An 18,422-nucleotide genomic window follows, 5' to 3' on the forward strand; every position below is an offset into this window, starting at 1 on the left:
TTTGAGTCCCTATTAATTCTGGTGAAGAAATGTGGAGACGTGATCCATCATTGACCCGGCTTTCTTACCAAGTTCTCACACAATTCCTTTTTCATGTTCACAAATTAAAATTGAGCGACGCAAGATTAAAGCTGCGGCAGATGTACAGCTAAAATAAAAGGATGACACTCGTACTGTAACTACATCGATACAGGAAGTGTTGTATAGGCACATTATGTTGTCAGCGTCTGCCTGGTTGATGCCGTGCACGTCACTGCGTCTGTGAGGCACAGGGACCCGTTGTCACCCGCTTTTTTCTTCTGTTATATTCTCTCTTTTTTTTTTGTCTCTCTCAACGTTCGAAATTTTGCTCGACTGAGGCGGGATAATGAGTGGTGAGACTTACTGTAGGGAGAACGTATACTCCTCCATCTCCTCCGTGGAGAGGTTCTCCGTTGACGGCTGCATCTTCTGTTTGCCTGCCTGCCGAGGCGGTGCGCTGCCGCCGCTCATGCTGGGGCCGCAGCTATTTGTCTTCTTGATTGGCTTCTTCTGTGAGGAGCAGGAATCGGGGAGAACACATGCGGATGTCATTTGTAATCAAAGCAGGAAACAGGCCTCTGAATTTATCTTGGGGGATGCACACGGTGACAGTGACAGTGTGCGCGGCACTTTGGAGCCTCTCCTATATCTCAGCCGCGCCTCAAATTGACACGAGACGTGAATGACGGCGAAATCGCATGCGGCACGCCATCATTCAAGTTGAGTTCATTTGGGAAACGTGCGTACAGTGACGCTGATGTTAAATATGTGATATTTGAGCAGCTGGCACTGTTTTCTTCCACACAAGTCGTTTACCTTCATCGTCATAAACAGTCAAATGGAGTTAGGAAGTGGGGGTTTAAATATTTCACGAAGGTACTTGGGAGCAGATATTATTTGTTAAGCCGCCAACATGTTAACGGCTTGCTTTCCCTGGCCCTGTCAGCCCTGCCTGTGTTGCCCTTGGGTGGGCTTAGTGCCTTTCTGCTTGAAGTTGTGAAATACTCACTGATGTATGTTAATGAGATCCACAGTTGGAATAAGCAACCTCTCTCTTTCTTCTGTCTCACTCTGCCTCTCTCCATTTTTTTCTGTCTTTTCCTCACCTCCATCTCTTCCTCTCTCCCTCCGAGATGAACTGGGCCCAGGAAGTAGTAAATGGGCAGGGCCCCATAAAAGCTCCATCCGTTTTCATAGGGCAATCTTTGCCAAAGCAAGCTTGGATTCCAGAGTGATGATCACAATAAAAAAGGTGGAAAGGAGCGGGAAAGAAAGCACAGAGAAAAAAAATGCAGGAGATATATAAACCACAATGTTCTCCAGTGTCTCCCCACAATAAATTTAATGCAATACCTTAAGAGCAGATTCCGTATATAGCTGGATTCCTGCCCTGTGGGCAAAGTGGTCGCCTGGAGAAAATTCATTTTAATTAGGCCTGCACTGCAGGTTGAAGGGTTGAAATCTGATCCCCTGCGCTCCCAGGCTGGTGCAGGTTGGAGATCACTCCACTTAATCATTAGACAACTGGGTTCCACACCACGACATTTGACAAAGTTAGCAAGGTTTTAAAGGCCAAGAGGAGAAGGAAAAAAAAAAACACGGTCTACAGAGGCTGCGGAGAAATAAAACCTCATATCAACAAACTCATTTATTTAACAGGTCATCACTGATGAATGGAGGTCTGGAGAGGCTCTTGTACATCAGTGGAGGGAAGTTAAGTTAATATATATATATATATATATATATATATATATATATATATATATATATATATATATATATATAGACAGAGGCATGGTGTCGGTCGTTCATAGGATTCTCACTACCTCAACAATAACATCACGACAACAAAAGGCCGCAGCTGAGGCACAATGGCGGGGCGGACCGGGAGGCGGCAATGCCAGATCAGCAGACAGAGTCATTTTGCAATTACCACTTCAAAGTATGGCAGGTAACATGCAGGCTTTGATTAATTTAGCTTAAGTCCTCTGTAGCACAGGAAGAGGCGTGTTTAGAGCAGCTTGGAGTAAAAAAAAAAAAAAAAAAAGAGAGAGAGGCCTGGCTGCCGTTGCTGATTTCACAGAATTTGAGCTGCTTTGGCTTGTCAAGCAGATCAAAACTGGCTTTGAAGGCTGAAAAATACCTGTTAGTGTGAAATGTATTTTGACAAATCTCAGATAATAGGCTGGGGAGGTGTGTGTAGGGGTGCAGCGAGGGAAGGGATAGGAAAGGGAAAGCGGAGAGGGTGATCATTGCAAGGGAGGGAAGACTTTCCCTTGAATCACAACGTTACCTTGTAGTGAGTCCCACCCTCTGCTTTCTCCCTGCATGGATCACTCTTCTCTCCCGTGTTTCCAGAAATGGCTCCGGAGGAGGAATTCTTCCCTGCATCCCAAAAAAAGAAAGAAATAATGTGCAGTGAGTGTGAAAAAGAAAGAAAGGTTCATGTTTGTTTTCCTTTGCAAACCACATCTGGCAATCATAGTGAGGATCAAGGGTGGTTGAGTGGTATTTATATTACGAAATCCAAATGACTACGGCTATACACTTGACATATTTAAAACATCTAATAATGGAAATGCACAAAAAGGGGGATCGTGAATCATACAAATAATTAAAAAAAAACACAAAATAAAAGTTAAAAAAACAGTTTCTTTACAAAAAAAAAGATTTCAAATGCAAGAAAATACATGTTTGTAATGACGCTTAAAATAAGAAGAATGCAAATAACACATATTGTTGGCATTGTTCTACTGTGAGGAAGTTTGTCTGAGGTATCAGGTGTTTTGGTATTCTGGTGACTGATTAAAGAGACGTAGAAGTATTGACTTACAGAGCTCCAACTGCACATCATCTCTGTCTCACATAATCTCAGAGCTGAACCTTCCCAGCCTCAGCGCTCTAATGTATGCAATTAGAAATGATGAAAAATCGAAAAAGAAATTAAGATCGGTTGTAATACATTTTCCCATTCTTTCCTTCTTTAGAAAATTACTTTTAAAGTATTTTTTCATCCTTACCCTCTTTTTTCCCCCTTCTCTCTCTATCTGTCTCACTCTTTTTTTTTTTTTGCTGTAATTTAAATGGTAAGCCGCCAGATGTGTGTCTCATGCTTGAAGAGTTGGAGATCTGCATTATTTAGCATATTAACATTCACAGAATTTAAAAAAGGGTTCCTGCATTGCCTGGAGGTTGTAATTAAGTAAACCTTAGCTTGATACATGTAAAAATCTCACGATGTGAAACTTTTTTCCCCCCGATGAACCAGTCACATCTATATGATACATATGGAAACCTCGGCGATGATATTTTTTCTTCTTGCTGCGGGATTAAATATATCAGTGATAATAACTTAAATATAGGCGACACATCAGAAATCCTTCTGACAGCTTAAATGGCAGGAAGAGTCTGCTCACTGCTATTTTTAAGCGAGTCTGAAATCAGATTTCATCCTAACACAGATGTAGTTTTTAATTACCACCGCTTTGCTGGTAAACATGTGGAGTGCCTACAGTTACAAGGTAATAAGGTTATATTTGTCTAGGGATAAAATAATTTATATTTCTACATTTCCCTGACATTACATAACTGTAAACCAACTTTTGTGTCAATATTCTAATAATATTCAGTTAAATGTATAATAATATCAGTTAAATGTTTTTTGAGTAGTCGTATCTTAATGCCTCCACAAAATACTTTCACACACTCTGAGAGTGCATTGAAAAAGGACACAGATGGGAATGTCAGAGACCCTTTGTATAAAATATACAAAATATTGGAATCACATCTATCTTTTAAAACATCCACATTTCATTTTATTGCTATTGTTCCTTTCAGTTGTCGTGCATCGTTCTAACAGATCAACATATCGCTAATATGTACACTGAGGCCAATATTGCATTTCAGCAAAGTATGTGTATGTTGCTGTTCAAACAGTATGACACAAAGCAAAGCCAGCTGCTTCTACGCACACGCAAACACACACACACACACACACACACACACACACTCACACACACACATCACAATCTCTATTAGCGACAACAACAGCAATCGTGTACTTACAGAATTGGACTACGGTGGATAAGGATGCTTTCTTTGACTGGAAAACCGGGCACACACACACACACACACACACACAGACACACACACACACACACACACACACACACACACACACACACGCATTACACAAGGCCCCACTTGCTAATGCGCAGACGCTGTGGAACCAGAATGAGCGCGGAGGCAGCATCGACAGCATCGACAGCTAAAGGCTACGTCTGTGAACTCAGAGCGTTGGAGCTGCCACAACTCCAGCCTCTCCGGGCACTCAAGGCCAACAACAAACTCCTTGTTATCCCCCCGTGCTCTGAGCTGTGTTAAGACCAGCAGACATACACACACACACACACACACACACACAAACACACACACACTCATCCAATGCACTGCATAGACGCACCCACACACACAGGAAGGCATGCAAACAAAGATATTAATATGTAGACACTTGCATACATGCACAAACATTGTCCAGGCTGGAAATACAAATGAGTGTACCTCACAACTGCATAACTCAACACACCTCTTTTCTCTCTGGCTTTCACACAAAAACAGGCCGAGGAAAGAGAAAAGCCTGGGGGCCGTAACACCGCCGAGACCCCACCGCTGTGTTACCGGTGAGATGCAACCAGGCTGGGATGGCGGTTCTTGCTCACCTAGGCCCCTAATTGCCTGATGACTGGTCCAAGGTTACAGAGGGATCGGAGGTCATTGACTCACGGATTACCCCTGAGTCCATGTCCGGATCTCGCTGTTGAGGTTGCTATGATACGGCGAGGACTCAATGTCGCTTCACACAAGAGTTTATTTTCTTGTAATCCACAGCATCGTAATGGCAATAACAGACGCTCGATGTGTACTGTTATACCGGTTTAAGACTCCTTCACTCTCACTGGTGAAGTTGCTCTTGAAAGTCAAATCGGTCTTGACCATGTTCACAGAGGCCGCCTTCCTCTTTTTTTTCTTCTTCTGGGAACTGGGAATTGTCAGCGTGCTTTTGGAGGAAGACACTGTCACTTCAGGGTGTGTGTGTCCCACATGCTCTGTATTTGCTCCCCACATGCAATCCTTTAGACTTGTTTACCACACCCACTGTGAGGGTTTACGTGACACAGGATTCAAAGGCGGAACCCACCCATTTGGAAGCCGGACATTGTTGAAATAATCGGTGGGATGCAGAGTGCGACTGATTGAGACGGTATGATGTAACGTTGTGGTTTTTAAACTCTGATGAGTGGGACCGGCCCGAAGGGGAGCACATCCTGAATGTGCAGGGCAGCGCTCCAAAGAGGACATTAGATGAGGAATCCTGGAAAAAGGCTGCGGAATGGAGCAGCAATGCAGTTAAGGCCGAATCCTCGACGCACTCGTAGCGGAGGAGGAGCGATCATGAAACAAGAAGCTAATCTAATTAGTCATTTGGGTTCGAACAGACCCAGTGTAACTGGATCACTCAGTTAATGTGAAAGGTCACTTAACCCCGTGCGCCTCTGGCTTATCGCTACGTTAAAACACCAAATACGCTCCATTATGCTTCGAGTCTAATGAGGTAAATCAGGATAATTGTCATCCAATGGCACATTATTCAGAAAGACAAAATGTCGATGCAAACACAACAGCACTGAGGCAGGAAAGTAATCTTCCAATTTCTTGATCAAAACTTGTCATTTTTTTTAAATCTTGGATTGGGATGTCAGGTTTGCTTCTGTAATTGACACCTCACCACACATATTTTTCAACAGGGATTAATTAATTTAAGGCCTCAGGAATATAAACTTCCAGTCTCACTGTCAAGCTCTGCTGTGTGGACGTTATCGCAGTGACAAGAGGTCTCCGAATACTTGTCCCGTTTCTGAGACAAACTGGCTAATGAGGAAAATCCAGGCGTCACACGGGCAGAGAGAGAAAGCAGTCTCCACACAGAGCACACCAAGAACAGAGAGGCATGAAATGGGAAGGAAATGTCTGAAACTCACAGACTTGACACAGGACCGAGGAAGGGATAATTTGTTCTTCCCGTCCTCGCTTGAATTGGATTTCCATTTTTTGGACTTGGTTAAAGTTGGCCGTCCGATCGCTCCCTTCCACCTTGACGTAATCTCCCCATCTGAAGGCCGTAATTCGCTCCAGAGGTAATGCAAAATGAACAGATCTGTATGCAAATGCGGCGCAGACGTCAGGTCGGTTTAGGGATTGGCGTGGATGAGGTGTTGTGCAGGACACCTTTTGATCCGTTATTTCACTTACGGATCGGGTTCACTTCCCAAGCAACCTTCTCAGCGAGCTGTGAGAATGAGTGTGCGTGCTGGAGTTCGTGTCTGCGTGTGAGCCAAAGTACACAGCCGTGTTTGTTGAAGAGACCTGGTACGTACCTTTTGCCTTGTCTGGCAGAACATAAATCTCCCATAGTGAGTGCCTCCCTCTCTCCCTTTCTCCCTCTTTCTCTCTCTCCCTTTCTCTCTGGAAAAGCAGCCAGTTCGTTGGGGACACTTCCCTTGTGGGCGTTAGGATCTCTGTGGGGGGTCACAGGTCAGTAGGCGGAGGAAGCGACAAGCTGTGAAATGTAAAAGACCAATTTCTTCCACATGTTTCAGTGCTGGGAGAACACTGCCAAGCTGTCAGCCGGCATCACGTTTAAAATGGGCCAGGGTGCTACCCAGCAGACCTGTCACAACTCATTTGTAATTAAAAAGCCTGTGTGATGTTTAAAGCAGAGCACCCCAGAAACTTTTGAGGACTGTTAAATAAAGATGAGCTGTGCGTGCAAAAAAAAAAAGAAGAAAAGAAAAAAAGGGGATGTATTAATAACAAAGAAGCTGTAGCCAGTTGCCTTTGTAGTAGATCAATACCAAATGAGCCTGGACTTGATTCCTGGCAAAGGCCAGGATGTTGGATTACTTAGGTGGGAAACAAGAATAGTTTGTTTTTGAAAATGAGGAAGTGGACTCTTATTGCTTTTAACAGAGGTCGTTAGTCACCTCGAGATGTGGTTACAATTGTTGGTTGACCTTAACCGGAACACCAAGCTGCATGGGCAACCACGCCAGTGCATGTGATGGACACATGTATGCACTTTCAGGATCATATCACGCATACAGAAAGAAAAGCAAAGTAGTGCCAGTCCATCACAGACATAAAACATGGAAACATAATCATATTCACACCTTGGAATGTAAGTCTCAAATAAACCTGACCTGCGTATCTTCGGACTGCAAGAAGAAACCACAGACGAGGAAGGAACATGCGAGCTTCACACAGAACAACCATTCTGGCTGAGCAGCAGCTCCAACCAACAGTTCCTCTGCTGTCTCAAATCATTTCATGATGGATAATGGGACTTAGAGATAAGAATGAGGTATTTGTGCATCATCATCTTCAAAAAGTAGTTTGTGAAAGCCAGAACATCTACATTTATGTAAAGATAAAGTAATACAACAACATGTCTGCCAGGTCAACATGCTTTGTTTAGTTTTGCTAAATTAGAGGATAAATGGATACAAATAATGACGTACAGTACAAATGTGAGACTGAGTGACTGCTAATATTTCTGTAATGTATTGTTCTAATATCTAACTGCTCAGAAAAGTTGAATAGTACCCACCACCATTGACAAAACCGTTTTCAGTAATTGCATGTGTGTGTGTGTGGCAGCAAACATTCATTCAACACAGGAAGCTTCAAATTTAAATTGATGATGCTGTCAGTTTTATTAATTTATATAATGCTTCCTATGTCATCCTGCCAAGGAGCGTTTATTTACTTATTTAATTTTGGTGGTTATATTATCAAAAGGCTTCATCAGTCTACATTTCCCTTATCTAAGGTGACAGTGTATCTGTTGGATGTTTACATATCATATAATCAAGGAAGCCACCTTTGTTTGATTTACCTTCTGTGTGTAAAACTTGGCCCACTGTCTCCATACCCAACCCTACCCTGGAGCACATTCACCTCAGTGGAGAACTGCTGTAAGTGAGGCCTGCCATTCTTCTCATCCCAGCGCATGTGACATTAGGGTGACATTTTCTCCCCACTGTGGCATAGTCGGGGGTTTTAACATTGGACCCCTACCTGGCAGAGATGAGGAAGAGCAAGCGGAATCAGCCGACAGGTGGAGAGGAGACCCCCGGTGAGAATGCACCACGGCGGGCTCGCCTGCCCTGCTGCTGGGCCCCGCGTGCGGCTGCTGTTGAGGGTATAACTGGGACTGGGGGTGACTGGGCTGAGGCGTGAGCTGGGCCTGTGAAGGGGGCTGGGGCTGGAGTGGCAGTTGGCATTGCGGTCGGTCATGATGGACCTCAGGGTGGGCGGGGTTAGGTGGGGGTATGGACAGGGTGATGCAGCGCTCTGGTCCCCGAGTCGTTCCGGAGGGGAGCCGCTTTACCTGAAACGCCATGAACAAAAGGGCGGTCTTTCCGTGTTTGAGGTCTCAGTGATCAGTGAACATTATAATAATATTATAACCTCATCAGCAGTCATGTTCCTATCATTCCATTGCATCACCATTGTTTTGAGGGAAAACAGCATGTGTGTGTAATTACACTACAGGTGTTTGTGATCAAACTGCAGACGTAGCTAACTATTAGCGTTTGTCATAGTGGGCCATAATGGTATAAAATAATGTAATTAAGACCATGCATGTGTCTCGTACGAATATTGCACATCCTATTGCAAAGATGTACAAAAATATCTCCATTTCCATCCGTCGGAAATGAAAGCAGTGATGATAATGCAGTAATACAAACAACATGTCACAGTCGAAGGGACAAATAAAGAGACCAAACCAAGCCAGGGAGCTTTGTTCTGGCTTTTAATTAAATTAAGATGTTTACTAATCTAATCAATGCATCAGCTTAAATGCATCCGGAATTGCTGGGTAAAGATGTGGTTCTTGTTTGCTCTCTGGGGCCAATTTACAATTGCTTTTATCGTAGAAAACCCCAAAATTCAACCCCCATCTTCCCAGATCCACCAACCTGCCTCCAAAATAATAGGGGACAATCCGGGTGGGGGGTGAACACGCACAAGCATATGATATACCATCAGTCATACCTGCACTCAATTATGAACATAACATGAACGAAAACAACAGTTACACACATGCACATGTTTCCTCATCACACACACACACACACACACACAAACACACACACACACCTGAAAGTACAGGTTGCACAGCCAGTGGTCAAGATCAGAGGAGATGACTGCTTCAATCTTTTTAAACTGGTCCAGTTGTGCATTCGGCTCCCCTCTGAGCAGAGGGGTTTTGAACCTGGGTCAATGACACAGAACCAGTAATTGTCACTGTGCAAAAAGATACATGGTGGCCTAGGTCTTTTTGAATAAGGGACTGAAAAACAACTGTAATTTCATGTTACTCCATGTGATGTTTTGCTGAGGGGCATAGTGACGTAAAATACACACACACACACACACACACATATATATATACACACTCTTCAAAACACAAAATCCTTGAGGTCCAACAGCTGTCTTTGACCTGCCACTGACGCACCTGCCGTGGACAAGGCCGAGGCTCGGCCCACAAACAGGAAAGGCCCCCCAAGCCAGCGCAGAGTTGACGTGGCTGCTGTGTCCCGGGAGCGCAATCAGTTGGAAGACCAGGACCATGGAGGGCACGACCTCACAGGCGGCAGGTAGGATCTGCAGACGCAGGAAGAGGCACAAAGTCGCTCTCAAGTCCACCTAGTGGAACACACAAGCCCGCGGGCTCACACACTAACTTATGCACACATATGCAGACACATCGACACGGCATATACAGTACTACAGGACTAAGCATGCATAGACTTGCTCACAACCAGGAGGCCAATGACAAACAGACACACGGAGGGTAACAAACAGAACAGGAGCCCTCAGGGAGGTACTTAATCTACATCCTAGACTTGAATCCTCTTTTAACTTTTTTCCGGTTTCTTTTTGGAGCCTTCTTAACTGCCATTCTTACCCGTCCAACTCAGCCAATTGCCTAGAAGGAGATGTTGGAATGATAAAGACTGTCGGCATCAAAAAACAGGGTGGAGGAGAAGTTGAGATTGCCGTTGTAGTCTATGAGCTGACAGTTATTGAATATCCAAGGCAGTGAGGCCGCCATCAATCAAACTGATGATATTAAGGGTATCTTGCATGAGGCAAAAAGTGTTAGCGGTTAGCAGTCGATGGCAAACATTCTTATTTACCCAGAGAACGGTGGGTTTGGTTAAAAAATGAACTGACAGTGAGGTGTGTGCCACTTCATCCATCACTGGGGGGAAATATTTTATCCCTTTATTAGTTGTAATGGGAAACACAGGGGACTTGTTTTAACACATAAATCATGTGTAACCCTCCCACCCCCCTAGATAATCTGCTTTTGGTATGCACCTGTGAAATGATGGGTAGTAGTGTCTGACTCAGGACACAAATTTATGGCATAATATCACGGATTATGGATATTGAGGATATTTCCTATTATTCATTTGCAGTAAGAAATATGACCTGCATGAATAGTAATTTGGGTGCATGTGCGAGTGCATCTGTGTGAAGGAGACATAAACTTGTTTGCATATATGTGTATGTGGGAAGTGTTGCTGTGAGGTTTGTGAGACGGGATGATGTGCTGAGAGGTTTGTTTCACTTCCTGTTGGCTACTGGAGCTGCTCAGACCATCAGAAGTCATTCAAAATCGACTGATGTGTTCACGTTTGAAAAAAGAGAACACGTTTCCACAAAAGAAAGGAGGAAATATTATTATTGTGCAAGATAATTCAGTTATTTGTCAAATAACTAAACCTCCTTCCTCACTGACCAGGACAACGTATTTTAGTATAAAAGAAGAAGAATATATATCAGGTATATATCAGGGCCATTCATAAATACTTCCTTTGACCTTTATTTTTATTTTTTTTTCAATTTTCTTCCTCAGTCCTTTTCTTCCCCCTTTAACATTAAAATGTGGAATCTTGTGCACATTCCCATTCGGTGCAGAAATACCGTGGGCCCGACTCCTCTTGTGTGCTCCCACTTGCCAACACATCCAAGACATCTCCAACTGAACTGCACTGTTTCTGTCTAAATCCAAACCCAGATGCACAAAGCAAAGGGTGATTGAAAAAAAAGGAGAGAGAGGGAGGAAAGGAAAATAAGCTCCTGGCTTCCCCTTACCATCACTAATTCCTCATTTCCTCTTCGAAGGCACTGCGAGCACTCCTAAAATCGCACGCTACAGTGTGGGTAAGAGGAGAGAGAGAAAGAGAGAGAGAGAGACAGAAAGAGAGAGAGAGAAAACATCCAAGCCAATCCTGATAGTGGTGGAAACGCTGATCAGATTTGTCTGAGACTATCAATGGGGACAACAACAACAGGTTTGACTATAAAGCACAGCCGAGCGTTTGGGGAGGGGAGGAGGTAAGGAAGAGTGACACGAGGCATTTACCATGCCATACTTAAACCTTTTTTACCTCTGAATCAGATCCTAGGTCCGCATTCAGTTCATGCCAGTTTTTACCCCGTCCTTTATGTTTGATGGGAGCTGCAGACAATATTATCAGGATGCTCTCGCTCAGTGAATACGCCCACTAGCACATTGGCAGTGTCCACATGTGCAGAATGCTCCAGCTAAGGCCTTTAGAGTTGCCATCAGAACACTGAAGAAGCCCTTTCTGAGCCTGTATGAAACTATATTGAATCAGGGGGACACTGGATTTAGTGGCTTCTGTTTTGAGGTTTCTGTTGTGATTCTTACATACTGCGCACACATCATCAATGAATGAACATAAACCGGGATCTCTAATCCACTGGTCAATATCAACCATCCGAAACGAGTATGTAGGTTTTTAAGATTAGTGCAGCCTCTATAGAGGATGTTTTCCCTCATATCAAGAGGTTTAAGGAAGTGGTAGAGAAATGTGCATTGATTTCATCCATCAACCGTAATCGGCTGTGTTGTTTCATCCAAAAAGCCAAATGTGAAAACATGTTTAGTCTCTGACCATGCAGTGGAAATGGGTGTTGAGATTTTTAATATGAATTTGACTCGATACTACCTAACTTTTCCATTTCTTCTTTTATCCAGCTCAACTCCGTCACAAACGCTCAAATACATGCAGAAAAGAAAACTAAATTTTTCATTGCATTTGTACATTTTCATTCCAATAAAACATTACTTCCTTATATAAATGAATAATTGATCCTGGGTTTGATTTACATGCATGGATTAAATGTCATGTTTGAAAAGTTGTTGTTTTATTCATACGGAGATCCCCGGAGAAAAACCCAGAGGCTCTGTGTGGCATATTTTCATATGCCGTCTTTTACGGCAATATAACTTCTCATAACCCTTTCAATCTTCACTGCAACTGATGAAACCAAGCGAAACAGAAAGAGGAATTTGGAATTACTGTGGTAAATACAAAAACTAAAAACGCGGTATGGCCCGTTCTGTCATATTAGCAAAGCATGTTCTATTCTTTGCTTTTATCTGAGGGGACTGTTGGTTTTTAAGATTGCGTTTTACAAAAATGTTCCATTGAATTTCACATCAAAGGCTTCGTCCATGTCATTGGAAGTTAGCGAGATTTAATTCAGGTTCCGTTAATGTCAAAATTGCTTTTAGATAAGAGATGTTTTATATTTATTCTAATATTTTTGCTGGAAATAAAAGAAATATTCAAAGCAGCTTCCCCACGCATCGCATGAATTAAGGGATTCTTATTAAATTAAATGCACAGTCACAAATCACAGCCTGATTCTGTCTTGTCCTCGTTAAATAAAAACACATTAGTGTCAATAGAACCACTCTTGCAGCAGCCATGTTCTCTTTCAAATCTGCAACCCTAATTGAAAATGTCAATACTGACCGCAAACCAAACATTTGGAGTTTATACTAAATGTAGTTGTTTTAAAGAATTATCCCATTTAGGTTTTGCCACACACTAAACACAGACTGAAGTTATGACTCATGATTCATTTATCTTCAATGATCAATAAATCTATCTAAATTGAATTATTACTATTTTTGATGTCTTGTGGATTGTATTAAAAAACAATAAAAAAAAAGAAAAGCTTTTTGATTCCTGCTTTGCTTTCGTCCAGCATGTCCTCACCATGAATAGGCTCTGGTTAAGGTGCAGGTCAGTGTCCCAGAAGCGTCCCCGATGCTCCACCGGCTCAGTTGACCCCGCCCACTGTTGTTGCTCTTTCCCACGGCACCAGGCCAGAGCCGGGCCCCCGAGACGGCGGTGAAGGGCCACGCTGACAGTGTAGAGGCCCCTTGGCAGCTTGTCTCTGGTGGCTCTCAGGCAGCACACGCACACCTCCACAGGCTGCGGGCTTGTGCTCCGTGTCACCTATAACACACAAAGTGCAGAACATAAGATTTAACTACAGCATCTCGTCTATTACTTTTTATATCTCGCATCAACTGAGTTTATTACTGTGGATTGCTGGACTGACGGGTTGCTCCATTTGTCATCTCACTGGAGTGAACTCATGAATGTACAGATGATTAATAGAAGAACTGTAAATGTACTGGACATGTTACTCTTTAAACGAAAGCAATATTAAACCTAATTATAGCTATTGAATTCAAATTGTGTTAAAACTTTAATACCTCACAAAACAAAATATGGATGTTGTATTGTCTCGCACAACATCCACACAACTCTACAATTATACCCAATATTAGAGCTTGACAGAGACACAAACACACTGAAAACACGAAGACCATATGTCTGTGTTGCAATTGATACTTAGTTGTGTCAAGCTAAAAGCCAGTCTGTCTGTTTGTTGTTGGACTTTCCCACTAAATCATCAACAAGTGTGTCACGCACCTGTAAACGCCTTTCGTCTACCTGCCTCTAAAACAAACAATTTGTTAACAGTGTGAAGCTTCCATATTGACCGCCGTTGTAAATGCTTTCAACAGATATGTATCTAAGCTAATCTACATGTGTAACTACTGTTTAAAGTGCTATGTAAATACAGTTTACTAGATACTTATCACTTGTCCTGTTCTTTGCAATACCTCCTCTTTTATACGTACGAGTTATTTAAAATAGAAATCTCCCTGTCACATATACCAGTGTTCAAGTAGGTAAATGGAAACTAATGCTCTGTGTCATATTTACTTCAGCTGTTTAGGATAGACCTCCATTTTTTTAAAGACATTTGAGTTGTTCAATTTATGTAATTTCATCTTTATTATTGAGGTTTGCAGTGGTGTTGTACTGACTGCATTAAATGAAGAGGTGTGTCAAATTGTGTTGTTTTCTTTATAAACATGAGGGCGGCAGAATATTAGCAACAACCACTAACTGTGACCACAAAGCCAAACATACCAAAATAAACCAACTTCATGGGCACCATAAAGTTGTAGAACACATGGTTTTTAATCTCCTCACCTTATATTAACCGCACATCTTATTTCAGGCATCTAACAAAAAATCCATTCCAAACATGCTCACTCATTTCAAGGTCTTAGGACTCATCCCTGCACTACTCTATTGAGTTGCATGTAATTTGGTGAAGGAGTGAAGTGAGAGGAATATCTCAACCTTGCTGCATGCAAGCCCCCACACAACATGATGAATAGAAAATTAGGATGCACATCTGGAGATAAGACAGCATGGCCACAGTGAAGGGAGACAGTCTTTTCCGTCAGCACAAGAGCATGGATGATGTAATTCCCCATTTTTTGGAGGACTCATCTTTTTTTTTTTTAACAGGTATGTTTGCTGAAAAACAGAAGTGGTTTTGTCCAACTGCAGTCGAGCAGTCATATATGTAAGATATGGCCAGTGCAGCTGCAGGCCTCCATCTGGTGATCTCCATTCAACCATTTAGGGGCTAAGTGCCTTGCTTCAAGGGCACATCAGCATTCCTTGTTATCGAAAGTTGAGAGTGGTATTTATTTCCCGTGGCCACACTGCCCATTCAGATGAAGGTTTCAGAACACCAACCTTCTGGTAGCACGCTCATCCGACTAACCTTCAGGCTAAATCAGCCCACTTGTTGTTTATTTGCTTGTTTGTTTTGGTGACATGTGCTTCTTTTTTTAGGGCTTAAAATGAGTAATAGGGTAAGCTGGTGAGACAGTTTTTATTTTATCTTTTTATTTTTTTATGAAACATAATCGTAGAACAATAGAAATACACATTCAATCTTTTGTCCCCTATGGCATCTGTTGAACAGCATTCAATGGAAAGTCAATCTGGCTTAAACAGAGCCACTTGGTCTTCATCAACATTTATATGTTTTTAAACTTCACAAGCAATGTTGGTGTGTCCGTTTCTTGGCTGGTTGGACATTTTGTCCCTCTATTGCTATGCTGTTGTAGATGGACGTTAATGTTCACCAGAATGAGATTCCTTCTGATGAAAGCTTCACCTTGATTCCACCGCTTTCATCAAACCCAAATGTTCCACTTGTGTACAGCAAATATAAAAAAAATCATATCATCAAATTGCTATCCTGACCAAAGCTTTCCGATCCTTCCCTTTCTTCTCCTATCCCATCCACCCAAGCATAATTTATTGTATCCAATCCTATCCTGTCCCACCCTATTATATTGTTTCCTATCCCATACTGCCCAATCCTCCCCACTACCCCATCCTACCCCACCCTATCCTATCTATCCCATCTTCTCCTGTCCTTTCTTTTACCATGCTATATTGTCCAATCCCATCACATCCCACACTTATCTTTTCCCAACCTATCCTATCCATTCCATTCAATCACATCCTGTCCTATCCAATCCTATTCCATCCCACCTTTTTCCTATCCTGTCACATTGTATCCCCTCCTATTCAATTATACCCAATGTTATCCTGCCCTATCGGTTCCTTTCTTAAATGCCAGCATTTCTTTTTCTCTAATCACCTAAGTTGCTTCTCTTAATGCTTGTTCAGTTTCAACTTAATGCACATTCATTTTATGTACTCAAATTTACACCGTGTTGACCAACTCCCTCGGGCTAGTTTTGAGTGTCTGGCAATTAAAGCCCTCAATTCCAATCAATGATATGGTAGCACTCTAGGTTACATTTGCGCGCACACACACACACACACACACACACACACACAAACACACACACACACACTCATACTGTTTTACAGTATATTGTGTGCGATGTTGTCACCAAAAAAACAGAGACTATCCCTTTCCTTTTCCGCACGCTTCACATAATAACCTAACGCCGGCTGGCTGTGCCCATTGCTCTGCTCGTCTGTGAAGGGGGGCAGAGGGGGAAGGTGTGTGCTGAGCCCTGCAGTAATGCCCCTCAATCTCCCCACTGTGTGCATCTTTGCATACCAAAACAACAAAAACAATTTAGGCAGAAGTGAAATTAGTATAATTGGTGGCAAAGCGGTTTAGCCCACACATCTCACATTTGGGGGGAGGTGATGGAGGCCTCCAAGCCCCCACACTGGAATGAGATGTGTGCATGAGGACTGGAAAGGGAAGAGGAGGAAGATGAGAAAGGACAAAAATAAGCAAATAAATAAATAAAAAAATGAAGAAAAAAAACAATAACATCACACCGGTGTCAAATTTTCACTATGTATGTTTTTATGAGGTTTTGTTATTATCTGGCCCACATGCATGCACGGACGACGTAAGCGACAGCAACGCGAAGGTAAAAGGTGAAGTGAGCCAATTTTCCATATCAGAGGTGGTTTGTTTGCCCCAAGCCTGAGTTGTGCCTAAAGTGCCATAACATTACAGCACTCCTACAGATGAGATCAAAGGCTCTAGCGAGGGATCCTCCGTGGTTTTGCTGGCAAGCAGCCGTCCTTTTGCTGAAATATCTTTTCAGGGCTTTCCACACATTGACTGATCACACAAAATGCACTCTTAATAGAGACAGGAAATGCCACATACAAAAACTTCCTTTCTTTCTAAGTATGGGCTAATATTCAGAGATTAAGCTTTCTCGTTAATTATTTTCATTTTAATTAGTAAATCTTAATTAACAATGAACATTTACCCTTAAAATTTTTTGGCTTCGGAATGAAGGAGGGGGGTGAAGAAAGGAGAGAATAAATATGACAATCTTTTTGGGACCTCCGGGCAGGATTACTGATGCAGGCTGCCTTAGTTATTAAACACGTTCTAAATTAAATGCCTCCATGAATTTTGCACAGAAATATATTTTCATAGTTTTGCATGCCAAATGTGACATTTTATATTTCAGATTCATCTCGCTGCAGTAATTTTAGGGAAATGTCATATAAACAAAGATTTTGTCATTTACCAAAGGAAATTACTATGCGTGGCAGGTTTGGCCATTGCTTTCTCTCTCTCTCTCTCTCTTTCTCTCTTCCCCTCTCCCTCTTTGCCCCCTATTCTGCCTGTGCCGGTTGTTTCAAGTCAGCAAGCCATAAAAAATCTTTATCTCAGTGAAACACAGCAATTTGGGAGATAATCGAATGGTGACTGGGGGGCACAAACGCCAGTCTGAGGAATTATACCACAATCTCCCCTGCATTTACAACCTTCCTCAAAGCCAGTTGTCACCCTGGAAGGAAAGCCCCCGACTGAAGATTCATTACATCTTTAAGCCAGCATGGTGGCATGGCAGCCTCATCCCCAGATGCAACACAACAGCACACTCCTCCCACAGCTGGTGATGCTACCGCTAAAGCTGCAGCTTCCTTCTCTCTTTCCCACTTGGTTCTCTGTTCTCTCCTCTCCCTCTGTTCCCCTTTTTCATCTCCAAAGACTCCTTTTTCCTCCTACTTAGATTCCTAAAACCACAGACAACATCCACACAAAGCAGGCAGGAAAAAAAAGATCTTTGTATACTGTATAAAAATAATGTGGCTGAATAGTTAGCATCTGTATGGTGCCTGCATGTGAATGTGTCTTTGTGTGGGTATGTGCACATGCACCACCCATTAGTGTACTGAATAGAGTGTAGGGATATGAAAAAAAAGAAAATATGGGGTATTATTTCTCCATTCATCTCATGATTTCACATAATTACATCATTGTTTTTGAACAAACAACCCTGCATGTATTTTAGGATTTGTAAACACTTTGGAATCAATATGTTCCTCTCAGCCGCTTAGAGAATTAAAGGTGTGTCACTTCCTGTTTGTGGGCTTTCTTTTTCAACTTAGTCCACAGTCTCAGCAGCTAGCAGATCTTACCTGCCACGGGGGCCGTGATGCTGAAGAAGAGGATTCTGGGAGCTCCGTCATATGCCCGTATTTAGCCATCACTTCCTCTTGGCCTTCCCCCAGCGCTCTGAGTGACGGGTTTTCAATGGTCCTGCTGCTACACACATGCAAACACACGTATACAACACAGAAGAACACAAGATGCTAACCCGGTAAACA

At 42.6% G+C, this 18,422-nt stretch overlaps 1 protein-coding gene across 11 annotated transcripts in view; it reads right to left on the reverse strand.

Annotated features, from left to right (window-relative positions):
- ofcc1 (orofacial cleft 1 candidate 1) overlaps window positions 1-18,422 on the reverse strand; it is an 86,536-nt gene that overhangs the window by 42,889 nt on the left and 25,225 nt on the right. For 6 of the 11 annotated variants that reach the window (XM_068582407.1, XM_068582408.1, XM_068582403.1 and 3 more), the window contains 9 exons: window positions 18,234-18,360; window positions 13,188-13,430; window positions 9,599-9,747; window positions 9,241-9,355; window positions 8,155-8,467; window positions 2,315-2,406; window positions 1,375-1,430; window positions 1,128-1,239; window positions 386-531 (listed from right to left, as the gene is read on the reverse strand). In XM_068582407.1, the coding sequence (XP_068438508.1) occupies window positions 386-531; window positions 1,128-1,239; window positions 1,375-1,430; window positions 2,315-2,406; window positions 8,155-8,467; window positions 9,241-9,355; window positions 9,599-9,747; window positions 13,188-13,430; window positions 18,234-18,360 (1,353 nt within the window). The remainder of the gene's footprint in view (window positions 1-385; window positions 532-1,127; window positions 1,240-1,374; window positions 1,431-2,314; window positions 2,407-8,154; window positions 8,468-9,240; window positions 9,356-9,598; window positions 9,748-13,187; window positions 13,431-18,233; window positions 18,361-18,422) is intronic. The other 5 variants (XM_068582414.1, XM_068582409.1, XM_068582406.1 and 2 more) reach the window with 4 other exon arrangements.

This window comes from Clinocottus analis, unplaced genomic scaffold, assembly GCF_023055335.1.
Source record: "Clinocottus analis isolate CAN_PGR_092001 unplaced genomic scaffold, fCliAna1.0.p SCAF_18, whole genome shotgun sequence".
NCBI lineage: Eukaryota > Metazoa > Chordata > Actinopteri > Perciformes > Cottidae > Clinocottus > Clinocottus analis.